Consider the following 17,328-nt stretch of genomic DNA (forward strand, 5'->3'; position numbering starts at 1 on the left):
TTCAGTCTACCCATTAGAAATTATTCATCAAGTTCAATTCTATAAAAAATGCTCCCATTACTGAGTTGCGCATAAACAGCTTCCACACGCAACCACAGGGTACCCGCAGCTACGAAATACAAAAAAGAAAACAACCACAGCATGTACTGCGCACAGTCGAGCAAGCAAAAATTACCATTAATTTACACTTCACCACGTTGTTCTTCAACAAACGGTCGACAACGCCACGTGGGATGAAAGCATCCAAACACCGACAGAACACCCCGGCATCCGAGATTCAAGATGACAGTTGAATAATCATGAAGGTGATTTGAGTGGAAGAGCGGAAATAATAGCAACATAGAAGCAGTAAGGGGATAATGGATAGATGGGGTCGATTAACTTAATCTTTGATGCAAATAATTTAATTAAAGTGGCACCAAACATTTGTATAAACACACAACTCAGCGCAAATTTGGATTTAACTTTGAAAGTGTTGAATCAAACCACAACCCTTTTGATCCTAATTTTCTGACTCCCTGTAAAAAAATAATACTATGTCCTAAGATCCGTTTTTAAAGTTGAATAAATAACCACACCGTGCCGTCATGAACCGCCAAAACGTGACACTGTCGGAAATCGTAACTGCAAACACACACATCATTTCTATATGTACTTAAAAACAAAACGACTTAAAACAAAACAGACCTATTAAATATAATTAAAAAATAAAAACCTAAAACAAAATAAAGCCTACTCTCATTCCTGGTTTCGCGCGCGCTTCCTCGCCAGGTCGCCAAGTGCAAGGCGGAAAGAGCGCTCAATCATCCGCACCCACACAAAAATACACATTTACATATTAGGTACCCACACTTTCACGTCGCATCATCATCATCATCAAGCAGCAGCGGCAGCAACCAACCAACGGCAGCGTCGACAACAGAACCAATAATACCAATAATAAGAATACGAATAACAGCTCTCTAATTCAACGGCTCGGCAATGCATTTGCACTGTTTGATGCGTTGGATGCGCTTCCGCCGCAGTTGGGGCACCAGCGAGGGACACCGCAGCGTCACCGTGATCCAGGTGAACTTTTTGGGCTTGCAGAAGGCGCACGAGCGAAACGCCGGCCCGGTCAGGTCTTCGTCTTCAAAGTCCAGATCGACCTCCCGCGCGCGGCCCCCGTGATGGCCGTGGCCACCGCCGTGCCCGTTGCGCCCGCCGCTGCCGCCGACGCCACCGTGACGCCTACGTCTCGGCGACTTTGGAATGTAGAACGAATTGCACTGCCCGTAGCAAAATCGATTGATGATCGTCCGGCTGAGGCATCCCTCCTCCCGGATTCGCTGCACCAAGGGTTCCGTCTTGCACCAGTCCTTCTTCAGGTACTCCTTCCGCGTCACCACCAGGGCATTCTTGCTCGATTTGAGCAACTTGTCTCCCCGGTACGCCTGCAGGTCGGTCAAAATATCTGCGTTGGGGGCGGATCCCGTTGGATGGTACTGAAAGCCGCTTTCGTTGGTAAATGATGTTACCGTCGAGCCGCCACCGCCACCACCTCCACTGGACTGCCGCCGCCCGTTGAAGTCGAAATCGATCGCCACCTCGGGCGTCTGATACGTGAGATCGCCGGTGCTGTCCTCGGTTGCATCGTCGTCTATCAGCTCGTTCTGCTGCACCATCGTGTAGCGTTTGTCGTCCCGCGACGTGGAATTCATTCGCCGCTCCGCCATGATCCGCTCCACGTGTCGGGTGTTGATGATGTCCAGAATCGAATCGGACAGTTGTATCCGGTGGCCGGACGAGTGGATCAGCAGGAATGAGAACAATAACAGCACCTTCATCGTCAGATTCATCTGCAAACGAGACCGGAAAGAAAAGAGAAAGTGGTGTTATTACAGTGTTTTGGCTTCTGCGGTTTACAAGGATGTTGTATTTATTGAGTGTGTCAAGTACAAATGCAAGGAAAACAAAAGCTATGCCGAATGTAATCAAACAGAGTTTGATCCATGATGAATGAAAATAATCGTCATTTGATTCGATGCAACGCCCGTCCGCACTAATCCTGCCACCCTACGAAGATCGCTGGCAGTTGCTTGGAATAGAAACTGTGAATACAAGACGGAAAACGCACAGGTTGTCATTATGGCACAAATCTTATTAGGCGATGTGGACCCCTCGAAAATCGTAGACTTTTTCAATCCATATGACTAAAATAAAAACTTCCCTTAACAAATGAAAATTTTCCCTGAAAAACAGTAATTTGCCAATATAGCGTAGAAACAATAAAAAAAATATAAAATGTCGCTAAACAATGCCAAATCTTCGAGAATCTAAAGAGAATTTTACAAAAACCTATGAGATATAAGCAATTTTAGACGTAAAAATTATGCAAGAAGTAAACAAAATTTCCATAAATAGGGATTGTGCGCAAGTAAAGGAGTACAGTAATTTAAAAAAATTTCGCATAATACCCTTATTTTTATTTATTTTTATTTAAGGCCGTTACAAATATTAAATTTATTTTATGTCCGACAGCTCTTTAAAGGTACGAGGGGGGGGGGGGAATAAAAAAATAACAAGTAAACGAAATAAAAGTCCAAAATGCAATTATTCCATGAAAAATTTGATATTTTAAAGGAAAATGATAGCAATGAATGTTTAGAGAAAGCAAATAATATGAATATTTGTAACATATTTACCCATTAGAGAATTTAGCACAATCTTTATATAACTTAAAAAAATATTGCAACTTATTCCTGTAGAAATTTTTGTTTATTATTTTTGTTGAATAAATAACATTTTTCTAGATTTTTGAAGAACTGCTAGAATAGATAACTTTTGCTTAAGTCAAGTATGAAACTCAAACTGGTTTAATAAAAAGGGACAATAATCAGATGTACTTTTGAAATTACAGATGTGTTGTCTGCACATGGCTGTTTTATGAAGTTCTTGCATACATTCGGAATTGCAGACTTCCCGGACTATAAGGAATACATAGGTTCCTTAAATGATTGGAATGCCCTACTTGTTTGCGTCATAGATATGATCTCGGACAAAACCCTAGAGAGGGGACAATGCTAGCTAGCTTTGACTGACTACATATATCTATAGTAGCTACTCCGTGATTGACCAGAATCAGTGAAATTACACAAAGAATCAACTGAATGATAGTCTGGGGTTGTTCAGGCATTCTCAGTGTGCAAATTTCAGTGGCTCAAATATTCAAATGATCAATAACGGCGCCGGCCACGTCTTTGTAGTCAGTTACGAAGAGGGAAGGAATATTAGTAGGTGGTTTTTGCTATTAGAAGAACGTGTTTACCTCTGCGTCTGCACAAAAATCACAGGAAGGGTTATTAGCCGTCATTTTTTAACACAATTTCAAACGCGTATCAATTGATTTACTTTTCGACCGCACAAAGCCCAACTCAACCAGAGCGTTTCAAGTGTCGATAAACCGAGCATGAACATTCCTTACCATCACTATGTAAAAATAGCTAATAAAAGTTACACAATACATTAGCTATACGGCACTGGGATTGGGATTCTCACACACTCACTCTTGTGTTCTGAGCAGCTTTAGGGGTACATAGAGCTAACGTTGAAGATCTTCATCCTTGACTTGGGACCAAGTCTGATTCCTATCGACTTTGTTCATTTCTCTGTTAGGGTTTCGTCACCAGGAGATCCTAGGTCTGCCTCTCCTGCGATGTCCTGCCGGATTCCAGTACAGCGCTTGCTTACAGATTTCGTCTCCGCTCTAACGTTATGTGTGTCCGGTCTAAGTTCATTCACACTGTGGAGTTGCTGTTGATATCGGATTTCAATGGCATCGTCGTCTAGTTGTGAGGCCACCAGGCCCGAGCTGTAAAACGTAGACGATTGCTCTATGATGGTGGGCTGCTTCAGCGGTCCATGATTACATCGATTACGATGGGCAACAGCAACAGAGATATAATTCAATCATCCTTTCCTCATACTAGCGATTCCACTATGCAAGATACTAGATTTGGTCTAGATCTCCCTTGCTTCTACCGACGCCCTACAGTTTTTCGTCATTCAGGCAACCGAAGGCTTTTCCGAGGTCAATCAGTAGTACGTTTCAGCTGATCAGTTTCTATGGCATCCACGGATTTGTCCTTGCTCCAGGCGTCGTGAAATATCGTAGATGCTTCTCCTGTATGCGGGTATACTCCGTTAGGGGTATGCACGTTAGGCTATACGGTCATTCGGCATAATGGACGTTAGGCATAAAATGTCCCAAAGAACAGCCCACGACATAAAGAAGGCAGAATTATGCCTAAGGTCAATTATGCCCAACGTACTTAGCGTTTGACTTACTTCACTGAAGCCGCTTTTAGTTGGCAGGACTAGTATCTGGCTCGTCTGGAAATGGATCAGCTAAAAATGGAGACGGAGCCTGCTTGAGTCCGTTGACCGTTATAAACGCAGTTCTGACTTCGCATTTGACTATTATCTTCTAATTGGCAAAATACGAAAACGCATTGCTCGGATTCATCCGATCGTCGATCGGTTGTCGGTGGAGGTGTTCAGGGCTGACCCTATGCTGTCTGTGTGAATGTTGTAACAACTATTATGCAATATTTTGCCCCGCTCTACATCATTCTGAAGATTAACAATTTGGAAGTGTATTTGAAGTATTTGCTATTCATTGACTACAGAAGGGATTTCTGTTGTCTGAATCATGAAAATCTGTGTGGCTCCCAGGGGTGCCAGGTATTTTCAGATAGAGTCGAAGCTTTGTCTGACCCCATTCGGAAGTCGCTGATGTGATGTAATGATGCATTTTATCTACGCTGTTACTTCTCAGTGTAATCGATAAGATCTTGGTAGGTGCGATTGACCGAGTACCATACCTTGAGCTTTGGCAGTTAATTATTGTGTAACATCTATACGACTTTGATTTGGCTAATGATCTCGAAACGCTATATTAGCACTGCGACGCTGTTTTATGTTGAGTTTGCTTAACGAGCTAACCGTATGTTGATTTGCGGCGGGTCACCATGATACATCAGCAGGGCCAGCAGGGTGGTTGAATGTCAACGGAAGCACCCTTCAAACTTTGCTATAGCCGGACGATCGCAGGATTTCAATTTCTTGACAGTCTGATATCATCAGATGGCGAAATGAGGGTCGACATGGAAGTACGAGCTAGAAAGGCTGGGGCTATCTTCGCGAGTTTCCGAAATATTTGGAAACCAAACTGGATTGATCCAAACACCAAAATGCGAATGTACTAATTTATGGAGATACATGTAATACACGACAAAGATAACGCAGATGATGTCTAAAATTTATAATTTGGACGGCCTTACAGCTGGACATCGTGTGCCGAGCAAAATAAAAGCCATCAAATACCGATAACAATTGATGTTCGAAAACATGGAAGGAAATGGGTCGGCCACATATTGCAAGGGAGCTTAGACGGAATCTGTTAGCAAGAGTCCCCTTAATATTCGTTACCTGATAAAATATAGAATGCTCGTATTTTCATTTTAAATACTCTTGGTGACGAATTTGTCTTGTAGACAAAGCTAAATCCCGGGTTTGTAGCTTTACTGGTCAGCAAGCTTTACTTTAAGTCAGTTTTACTTTACTAGCAAGACAACGATGTGGCTAGGGCTCCGTTGCATGGCCAAAAACAGTATTACTGTTCTGTTTTCTCAAGAAAGGATTGATTTCCTATTGATAAGGGGCGCGCCTTCAATAGGATTGCTCTCTGTGAAGGGTCTAAATAGCGGGACCTTGTCATAGTGCTCTTAAGAAAACAAAACAACAACTGTATCGAAATCGATACTGCATTGCTTTTTAATAGCACTGCAGTAATTCGACATGCACTTAAACACTAAGGATACGGGTAACGCTACAATAGATCTAATAACTGGTCGCAGTGGCACATTGGGGGCAGCAGCGACTATGTCCAAGGGCTTGACGATTCCTCCCCAGGCCATCTGCGAGTTGTGGGGCTTGCCTAGGATGTGGTGGGGTTTGACAGTGGGCCTTGTTAAATTCCTATAAAAAGCTGCATGTATCCGCAAGTAGGCCCATGTGCCGCTCAAAGCGCACAAGCCCAAGTCCTGGTGTTAGGTGGGACGCTAAACAGCCCTGACACGACGGCCCTCCGACGAGACAGGAGGTTTGCGCAGGCCCAATAAGCCGCCTTTAAAAACAACCATTACGAACGACATAGAAGATAATACGACTCGATACAATCGGCAAAGACCTAGGTGACGAATAAAGGATCACGATTGGAAGCTTGGAACATGGAACTGCAAGTCGCTAGGCTTCGCAGGTTGCGACAGGATAATCTACGATGAATTACATCCCCGCAACTTCGACGTCGTAACGCTGCAGGAAATCTACTAGACAGGACAGAAAGTGTGGAAAAGCGGGCATCGAGCGGCTACCTTCTACCAAAGCTGTGGCAACACCAACGAGCTGGGAACCGGCTTCATAGTGCTGGGAAAGATGCGCCAACGCGTGATTGGGTGGCAGCCAATCAACGCAAGGATGTGCAAGCTGAGGATTAAAGGCTGTTTCTTAAACTATAGCATTATCAACGTGCACTGCCTACTCGAAGGGAGACCCGACGACGAGAAAGAAGCGTTCTACGCGCAGCTGGTGCAGACATACGGCTGGTGCAGACTGCGGGACGTCAAAATCGTCATCGGTGACATGCACGCACAGGTATGAAGGGAGGAAATGTATAGACCAGTCATCGGACCGGATAGTCTGCACGCCGTATCGAATGACAATGGCCAACAATGCATAAACTTCGCAGCCTCCCGCGGAATGGTAGTCCGAAGCACCTTCTTTCCCCGCAATAATATTCACAAGGCCACATGAAGATCACCAAATCAAGAAACGGAAAACCAAATCGACCACGTTCTAATCGACGGAAAATTCTTCTCCGACATCACGAACGTCCGCACTTACCGCAGTGCGAATATTGAATCCGACCACTACCTCGTTGCAGTATGTCTGCGCTCAAAACTCTCGTCGGTGTACAACACGCGTCGAAGTCGGACGCCGCGGCTTAACATTGGGCGGCTACAAGACGGTAGACTAGCCCAAGAATACGCGCAGCAGCTGGAAGTGGCACTCCCAACGGAAGAGCAGCTAGGCGCAGCGTCTCTTGAAGATGGCTGGAGAGATATTCGATCCGCCTTTGGTAGCACCGCAACCGCTGCATTTGAAACGGTGCCCCCGGATCAGAGAAACGACTGGTATGACGGCGAATATGAGCAGTTAGTAGAAGAGAAGAATGCAGCATGGGCGAGATTGCTGCAACACCGCACGAGGGCGAACGAGGCACGATACAAACGGGCGTGGAACAGACAAAACTCGATTTTTCGGAGGAAAAAGTTCTATGAGAAAGTTCTATGAGAAGTTAAACCGTTCACGTAAGGGCCACGTGCCACAGCCTGATATGCTTAAGGACATAAACGGGAACCTTCTTACGAACGAGCGTGAGGTGATCCAAAGGTGGCGGCAGCACTACGAAGAACACCTGAATGGCGATGTGGTAGACGAAGATGGCGGTATGGTGATGGACCTGGCGGAGAACGCGCGCAGGGCATAATTTTACTGGCTCCGGATCTCCAGGATATCCAGGAGGAGATTGGCCGGCTGAAGAACAACAAAGCCTCTGGAGTTGACCAACTACCAGGAGAGCTATTTAAACACGGTGGTGAGGCACTTGCTAGAGCGCTGCACTGGGTCATTACCAAGATTTGGGAGGAGGGAAGTTTTGCCGCAGGAGTGGATGGAAGGTGTCGTGAGCCCCATCTACAAAAAGGGCGATAAGCTGGATTGCTTATTATTGTAGAGTTCGTGGGGCAGTACCAGGCGGGTTTTATGGGTGAACGATCCACCACGAACCAGGTGTTCGCCATTCGCCAAGTACTGCAGAAATGCCGCGAATACAACGTGCCCACACATTATCTATTCATCGACTTCAGAGTCACGATACAATCGATCGGGACCAGCTATGGCAGCTAATGCACGAACACGGATTTCCGGATAAACTGATATGGTTGATCAAGGCGACGATGGATCAGGTGATGTGCGTAGTTCGAGTTTCAGGGGCATTCTCGAGTCCCTTCGAAACCCGCCGAGGGTTACGGCAAGGTTATGGTCGTTCGTGTCTGATATTCAACATCGCTTTGAAAGAGGTAATACGAAGAGCAGGGATTAAAACGAGTGGTACAATTTTCAATAAGTCCGTCCAGCTATTTGGCTTCGCCGATGACATAGATATTATGGCACGTAACTTTGAGAAGATGGAAGAAACCTACATCAGACTGAAGAGGTTAGCGGATTGGACTAGTCATCAACACGTCGAAGACGAAGTACATGATAGGAAGAGGTTCAAGGGAAGACAATGTGAGCCACCCACCGCGAGTTTGCATCGGTGGTGACGAAATCGAGGTGGTAGAAGAATGTGTGTACTTGGGCTCACTGGTGACTGCCAAAAATGATACCAGCAGAGAAATTCGGAGACGCATAGTGGCTGGAAATTAGAGATGGGCAAAATGGCTCACCTTATTGAGCGATCCGGAATCGTTCCGCTCAATAAAGTGAACTAGCTCATCTGAACGGTTCATCCGCTCACTACATTTTATAACGTATATTTAATAAAGCGAAATATAATAGATTTTTTAGTTCAGTTCAGTATATAATAAGAAAGAGATTAATTATTTTCGTTGAGACTTCGCCTCTATCGTATCAACGCATGTTTGTTAATTACCCTAATAAAATTATAATATTTTACCGCATAGGGTAGACCACTAAAGCACTACATGACTACTAAATAAGCTGCAGTGCACCAGAACTCCTTTTAACAACGCCTGTCTGTCTTACTGCCTCTTCTTATGTCTCCATTGACTTTCACTCATATAGAAATTAGACAGATGAAATAATATGAAGGACATATTTATCAAGCAATAATCATTGACGGAAGGTTATTCTTACAAAATTCATTCTTGTTATTCGCTGTTATAAATAACAATAATTTATGCAACGATTTGACAGGGCAAGTCAATTGAACAATTCAGTTCAATTCAATTGACTTGCCAAAAATTAAACTTTTTCAACCTTCTTTTCGTTCAAGTGAGTTGAATGAAGGCGTTTAGACGTTCAATTCAAGCGACTTGTTCCTCACTTCACTGCCTTGTCTAAACATAGCATTAGTCTTATATTGCGACATTTACTCCTATTTAAACTTACCCTGAATAATTTATTATCACAGTCGAATTTCGCACACGATTTCGCAGTCCGTCAAGGTTACTGCATATAAAGGTTATCTAATTTTCTCATACAATATTTATTTTTGAAATACCTAATTTTGATTAGACTTGCATCTTGCAGTGATCAATTTCTAGAATCAACAACAAAAATAGTTTGTGTATACTGTATACTGGAATACACGACAGCACGCTCGCACTCCACTCTCTTTTTTCGTGTGAAAGTATTTCTGTTGGTTCGTTCGTTCATTCAAAGAACCATTTCTTCAGCAAAGTAAGATCTACATTGTGTAAAAAGCGCGCTGCCGCTCCACGCTCTTTCGTTTTGGTTCGTTCGTTCGTTCAAAAAACCCTTTCCACGGCTCAGCCAGACTGCGCTGGGTAAGTAGCTCTTTTTGCGCTCCCGCTCCACGCTCATTCATTCGTTCGTTAGTGTGGCGCAATGAATAAACTACCAGCAGTAAGCAGTTTCAAGCGTTTGTGTGGAAAGAGCGAAAGAACTACCGTTCGTTCAAAAGGAGCGAGCGCTTTCTCAGTCGCGTAGAAGAACTCTAGGAACTTTTTTCAAATGGGCGTACATGATTCTAAGCTTGATTTTTGGAACGGCGACTGTGCTCATAAATTAAACTGTTTTGGTGAACTTATGTGCCTAACAGAAGGAATAGATTCCGATCTATCTGATAGTACCGTTAGCTGAACGAAATATGCTAAATTGAGAGAGTATTCGCCATTTCAAATTTCAAGGTCAAACACAGTTACGCCTATTTGAAAAAAGTTCCTAGAACTAGTTCTTTTGAACCGTTCACGAGCGGGCTGCCCACCTCTACTGGAAATCGTACCTACTTTGGACTCAGCAAGGCGCTCCGATCGAATAGAGTTCGCCGCCGTACCAAACTGTCAATCTACAAAACGCTCATTAGACCGGTAGTCCTCTACGGACACGAGACCTGGACGATGCTCGTGGAGGACCAGCGCGCACTTGGAGTTTTCGAGAGGAAAATGCCGCGTACTATGTATGGTGGTGTGCAGATGGCGGACGGTACGAGGAGGAGGCGAATGGACTACGCGTTGCATGAGCTGCTGGGAGAACCCTCCATCGTTCACACTGCGAAAATCGGACGACTGCGGTGGGCCGGGCACGTAGCCAGAATGTCGGACAGTAACCCAGTGAAAATGGTTCTCGACAACGATCCGACGGGCACAAGAAGGCGAGGTGCGCAGCGGGCAAGGTGGATCGATCAGGTGGAAGATGACTTGCGGACCCTCCGTAGACTGCGTGGTTGGCGACGTGTAGCCATGGACCGAGCCGAATGGAGAAGACTCTTATATACCGCACAGGACACTTCGGCCTTAGTCTGAATAAATAAATAATAGTGGCACACCCGAAGAGTAAAAAAAAGTGCCCTTAAAATAAAGAAGATAAAAAAAACTACACTTAAACATAAAGTACTTAAAAATTAGTCAAAACGGAACTTTTCTACTCACATCACGAAGCACATTTTTCACTTCGAAAGTTATTATTATTATCTTTATTAGTGAGATTTTCGGCTCTGGCTTCGAAAGTCTTCATGGCACATGAATAAAAAATATTTTCATAAATCTATTCTTTCCATCGGGTAGCGAAAGAATAGAATTTTCATATAAGCGTTTTATAATCATATTTTATTGATTGTAACTATCAATACTGAATGATTTTATTCGTAAAAATTGTCTCAAATTCCGAACACCACCTGAAATGCACTAAAAACACAAAATTTAAAAATTTTCACAATGTTGGACAATTATAACACAGACAAACAGACATAACACATTGAACACTTGCTCGTCAAAATCATCGTCGTGTAAACACTAACGACATCTGTTGATTTCAGTTAGTTGGGCAAATCACGAACCAGATGGCGGTAGTGAGCAAACGTCAAACTCGAGCAAATCCGATGCGCGCGCCACGAGTGGTCGATTGGCCAACTAATGATTTTTTAAATTAACCAGTAAACCAGTGAACGATGGAAATTTTACGAGTGTTATGTCTGTTTGTCTGTGTTTCTAATATCCTTTATCTATATCCATGTCGAGAAAATTTCTTTTTTATTTTTGCAATAGTATCGGAATGTTTCAGATTAATCTTTATGTAACTGAGTGATGAACTTCCCATAATAACATAATGTAACAGGTGTTTGTTTTCATATAGTCATATTTTTAAATATTTTCATTTGTTTCATATGGTAATCCATTAAGGATTCTTCTCCGGATATTACGAAAAACTTAAGAAGAAGATGTGATCATATTGATGATGATGATGATGATGATGATGATTGTAGCAAGGCACCTACCGCTGCAATTTTTTGACCGCCCAGCCGGTTGAAATAATTCGGTTTTGAGGGTTCATATTCCTCCCACAATTAGTTAGAAGAAAAATTTAGTTCAAACCGTTATACATTAAAAAAATTTCGGTTGCGCCGCTGATAAAAAAACCTTGTGCATTAAACCTATTTTTACGTCACTTATTAAGAGGATGTAAAACATAAACGATGGAAAAAAATTTGTGTTCATATTAGTTGGTTTTCACTTAATTCATGGATCTTTGGATTGTTCATGATACGCAATTACAGTTATCCAAAAACCCAAATTGGATATGTTATCGCCAAATGTTTCAGGTCTTTCAAGAATTCCCTGGAGTTTAGGCTTCCACAACTCCACGCGTAAACTTATATCTTCCAGCCTGTTGGTACATGCTGTCAGCGGACCATATATCAATATTCATGAATCCAATTGGACATACCCTCAACATGTGTTCAATCCCAGTTAAACCAATTATTCTCTGACGTATAGGCCTTAAAATCTATACACATAACGAAAGATCTATTAGCTCCTTTTGGAAAAAAAAAACATGCTCTTAGCGAGAATTTGAACCAAATTGGATTTGAATTGAATGCATGTTCCATTCCAAGGAATCCAAGAATTGGAGTACAGGCCTTAAAATCAATACACATATCGACTAATCTATTAGCTCTTTTTAGATATGAAACATTCACTTAGTAATCATTTCAACCAAATTCTATTCAAATTGGCCTATCTCGTAAAAACAATTTATTTGCCTAATCGATTCTTTAATTTATTTACGATAAATTTTCCAAAGAATCAATTCTTACGCCTCTAACTATTAAAAAAAATTAAAACAAAAATCGAGAAGGTGCTGTTTTTCAAGTTTGGCCTAATATTTGCCCAATCTTGAACCAACAACACTGCAATTCTTCAGGCCGGTTCATGCAGCACTTTTCATGTTTTGTTTATTTTTAATAGTTGGAGGCAAGGATGTTATCGATCATTTAGTATTTTGCTTTCGATCATTTATTAGTTTTGCAATAACTCATTCTAGAAGCTGAATTTTAAAATGTGTTATATAGTGGACTTCTAGTGCGAAGGTTTTTCTACAATTTTGCCTCATAATTTGTTGTTAGAATTCAACTAATAGCAGAGTTATAGCGCTAGTTGCAGTAGCTTAAACTAAATGATTGGAATTTTGTTATCATTTAGTCTAAGTTACTAATACTATAGCAATAACTCCGTTACTAGTGGAATTCAAACAACGAATTATTTGGCATAGTTGTAGAAAAACCTTCGCTCTAGGACTCTACCATACAAAACGTTTTGAAATTCAGCTTCTGGAATGAGTTATTGACAAACTACTAAATGATCGAACGCAAATTACTAAATGATCGATAACATCCTTGGTTGGAGGCTTCAAAATGTTTGAGTTCCTTGGGAAAGTTGACCTTAAACAAGTCAAAGAATCGGCTGAAGCAATGAAAACATAATTTTTGACGGGAAAGGTCAAATGAATGCCTGTTCCGTTCATCATCGTCTAAGATTTTCTTCAGAAATGCACGTAGTTAGCTATCTAGCTTGGATTCCGCCTTTCAAAAGGCTCGGATGCCTTCTTTTAAGAAGCTCGGAAGTCTCTGTTCAACTTCGCTGTACGAGAAAGGCAAAAACATAAGTTGTGTAGGGGTTATCACGCCTATCTAGCAGAAGAGCGTAGGAGGTTGAGGGTTCGAGTCCCTCCAAGACACGTGGATTCTTTTTCGCAAATTTCATATCAATTTGTCCATTTCGAAACATGTGCTGTGCATATGCATTAGGGTGGCTCAAATTAGTATGGGAAAAACTTTTTTCAATTTTTTTGATGGGCCGCCCTCTCATTCGGTTCTATTTGATGCCTTGATGCTCTGGACAAAATTTCAGCCAAGTCGGTCAACGTTTGGGCGGTGCTAAACTCGTTGGAAGGTTATGTGCAAAAATGTATGCACAAACATCCAAAAACAGTGAATTGCAGTTGGACGGCACAACTTACGATGAAGAACTATGATACTCATTCAGATCTTGAAGAATTTAATACATAATGTTATCCAAAAAACCGCGAGAAGATTACAGTTTGCCCGGCTAAGTTAATAGCATTTCTCTGAAGTGGGGTTTGAGCAAATTTATTTTCTTTTACCTTTGAAAATTTATTTATTCACCCCTACAATATTCCAGTAAAATGCTAATATCTTTTCCTGATAAACTCTAATCTTCTCGCGGTTTTCAGCATAACTTCTGTATTTAATTCTACAATAACTGAATGAGTATCATGGTTCTTGATCGTAAATTGTGCCATCCAACTGCAAATAACTGTTTTTGGATGTTTCTGCATACAATTTTCCATATACACTTCCAACGAGTTTAGCACCGCCCAAACGTTGACCGATTTGGCTGAAAATTTGTCCACAGCATCAGGGCATCAAATAGAACGGAATAAGAGGGCGGCCCATCAAAAAAATTGAAAAAGTATTTTTTTAGCCATCCTAATATGCATAATCAAGATATTTAACCAAAAAATGATTTTCGTACGGCTGAGTTGCCGAATAATATGCAATTAAATGGTAAGTTTTCCATCAGAATTTTTTATGGGCGAATTTCAAGTTTTCCTAAAAAAGGAAAAGAGGTGGAGTTGCGAAATTATTGAGAAGTTTGGAAAGAAACACACTCTGAATGATTTGCCGATATCCAGGAAAGGTAGAGGCCGTGACAACCCGTCAACAACATAGGTATAAATGTCAGGAGCTGTTGAAAATGTTGAAAAATAAATTTAAATGATAATGAACTATAATATTTTCGTAAAAATAATTGAATCAGAAATAATTGAATTTAATTTTTAGAAAGTCAGATGATGTAATCACCATACAAAGAAAAACGATTTCTAATTAGATTAACAGTTTAAAGAATATTTTAAAAATCTCGAGGGTCTAAAAAATAAGGATTTTTTACCATCTATGGAATCAAAACCATTGGAATATATTTTGAAAACGTTAGACAATGACAATGATCTAAATCGGATGGATCTGAGTCAGCACCAAAATCCGAAAAAAAATGTATATCAGAAAATGTGTAAATCTGCAGCGTCCAAAATAATCTAAAATATGCAAAATCAGAAAATCATCAAAATCAGTATCTCGGATTGGTCCAAGAAAAATGTGGTCACTTTTACATAAGTACCTAATCCTTGTTCAATGGCAATGGCCTAAATTTTATCCTGGCTTACCGAATGCACAAGGACTAGGAACGATAGAGCACTTGATTCGGCATCAGGGAATATTTTGATCTATGAAATATGGTTTTTATTCGTGTTAGGAATCAGATTCGCTCACGTCCTAAATAGGTGATGAGATCAGTCGTATTTTGCTACGTCTTTGCAGAAATATCTCTGGAATGCGATTTTTCATCCATCACCATCCATCCATGCATACACGGGGTTAAACCATTTCAACACAGTGTAATCCTTCAAACGCAAACGACCAGCAAGCTGCTGCTTCATCATGCGTGCGAGCACACCAGCAATGCAGTGTTGACTCTTTTGTCTTGTAATCTATACCCGTCCAAATGTTGGCGCTCACCTGACTGAAAACTTCTGCTGATGCTGCGCCGGAGATAAAACCGGCGCGGATTAGCATGTCCCCCTCGCGAACAGCTCTCTTAATACATATATTTGTACAAATACTCATATTTCCATTGTTTGGCGTGCTTGGGCTGTAATTAAAATTCCATACGTGATAATTGAGATAAATTGCGATAATGTGGAGTAGGTATCTATAGGTTTGCTGTCGCGGCTGTCAACTGGAGTCAGTGTGCCCTCACATACCGCATACCAACGTTGGGTTCGCAAATGTGTCGTTAAAATTTATTTGAAATCGTTACGACTTTGACGAGAGGATCAGATATGCAATCGAGACAGGGGACCCTTGAAGAATGTTTGTTTCACTGTCATAAATTGACTTGTTGGGTTAGGTGACAACAGGTTAATGAGGAATTTGAAATGCCCAACGGCGGAATAAGGTTGGAAGTCTGCGAAAAAAATGTCGGAGTTCGGTACAGTTACAATCATTTGCTATAAACGAAATATTATTACAAGTTCGCTGATCTTGATCAATTAATAAAAAACATTACCATTTACAACAATTGCAGTCTATCCACCAAATCCAACCAATTATTTTCATATTGCAAACAATATTTCATCAAATAAAAAGATAATTTCATTGAAAATTCAACTCGTGAATGAAATAATCACGTCATCACTTCCATAACCAGTTAGTGTGGGGTCTCTCATCTTCAAACAAATGCCCACTCAGCGCAAATGTGTCTCCTCCCTCGATCGGTGCCGGCCTCTACGCCATAGGCAATGCGATGTGCAATGCGATGGTGGTGGTCATTACAGCCCACCTATGCCTATTTGCCCGATTCCGACAGTGACGACGCTTTGATCGGATGATTTCCCTCCCATCCACGGCACGACTGTAATGAGCAAAAGGAGGTTTATTACTACCGACGGGATTGGAGCTTATTTGCTTAAATTACTGAAAAAAATAAACCGCACATCGAAAGGACGTCAGACCCCACGACACGTATTCACGCGCCGTATCAACCCACCTAAGCCAACGGCGGCTGCGCCACGGAATTACGAATTCTAATGACCGTACTTTGTAACTTTGATGCAGCGAAAAAGTGTGAAGTTTGCAATTAGCATTAATCATACACTCATTTGCATTACATCAATAAATTAATCCCCCGAAGGGAAAAGTGTAAATTATCTGTCCATGTGCGACGATGATGCGGCGCCGGTACGGTCCCATTGATCGCGGGGCTACTTCGCCCAATTGGCACCGTGTTCTACCTGTACGCGTTCCGTCGTCATCATCGCACAAATCCACCGGAAAGCTGCCTGCCACCCGCCAAGAGCCTCCAATCGGTTTGAGCGCATCGCACGATAGTAAAATTAAACAGGGCCAAAAGCACGTGGGTAACAGGCCAGCAGCGTTGTAATCGCGCAGAATGATGACTCTCCCACACAAGCCGACTTCTACTTACCTACCGTGTCGTCGTCGTCGTTGTCGGGTGATTTTGTTCGGCGACGGCGAATCCGCTGCTGCGGTTCATGCCATCGATCGATTTGAACCAGTCAGTGTTACCCGAACTGCGGAGCGGCGTCTAATGATGCATTGTATAGAGATTTTTCAGGTGTTTCCAGGAAGAATGCAACCATGGAATGTCTTAACCTTTGTCTCCTTTGCCTCCGCATGTGCTTCAATCTACATATTCACAAAGAAAATTTCTTCAAACATTCGCTGTTCGATTATTGTCAATACCTGCTCTACATCTTGATGCTCCATTTAGATCAATGCTGGAATGTTTATTAAGGGTTGTTAAGCCAAGGTCCCATTCTCTTTGACTTGCAATATTTTTACGTCACCGCAGAATTTTAAAATGTTTTGAAATCATCATTTTTTTCTTTGTTCAGGGTGTACCACTGTGTATTTTACAATAAACTTTTGTATATACCCGTATATGCTTCTGCTCAGAACAAATATCTATTGGTAATGGGAATCGACAATTCGATCGTGTACCGTGTGGCAACATCGTCCAAGAGGACTAAGACGACCCTGCCCTGCGGCCCTAGTTTTCTAAAATATGCCGGTTTCATGGTTTTTGGGCCAGGAAAAAATTATATTTTGCAAAACGAAAAATGGTCGACTGATAATTTTTCCTT

At 41.9% G+C, this 17,328-nt stretch overlaps 1 protein-coding gene across 1 annotated transcript in view; it reads right to left on the reverse strand.

Annotated features, from left to right (window-relative positions):
- Positions 1 to 407: 407 nt before the first annotated feature.
- The window catches only part of LOC134216364 (uncharacterized), a 119,149-nt gene continuing 102,228 nt past the window's right edge, over positions 408 to 17,328 (reverse strand). Inside the window, exon 2 of the mRNA XM_062695270.1 lies at positions 408 to 1,838. Coding sequence (XP_062551254.1) covers positions 963 to 1,838 — 876 coding nt within the window. The 3' untranslated portion in view covers positions 408 to 962. The remainder of the gene's footprint in view (positions 1,839 to 17,328) is intronic.

Source organism: Armigeres subalbatus, chromosome 2, assembly GCF_024139115.2.
Source record: "Armigeres subalbatus isolate Guangzhou_Male chromosome 2, GZ_Asu_2, whole genome shotgun sequence".
Lineage (NCBI taxonomy): Eukaryota > Metazoa > Arthropoda > Insecta > Diptera > Culicidae > Armigeres > Armigeres subalbatus.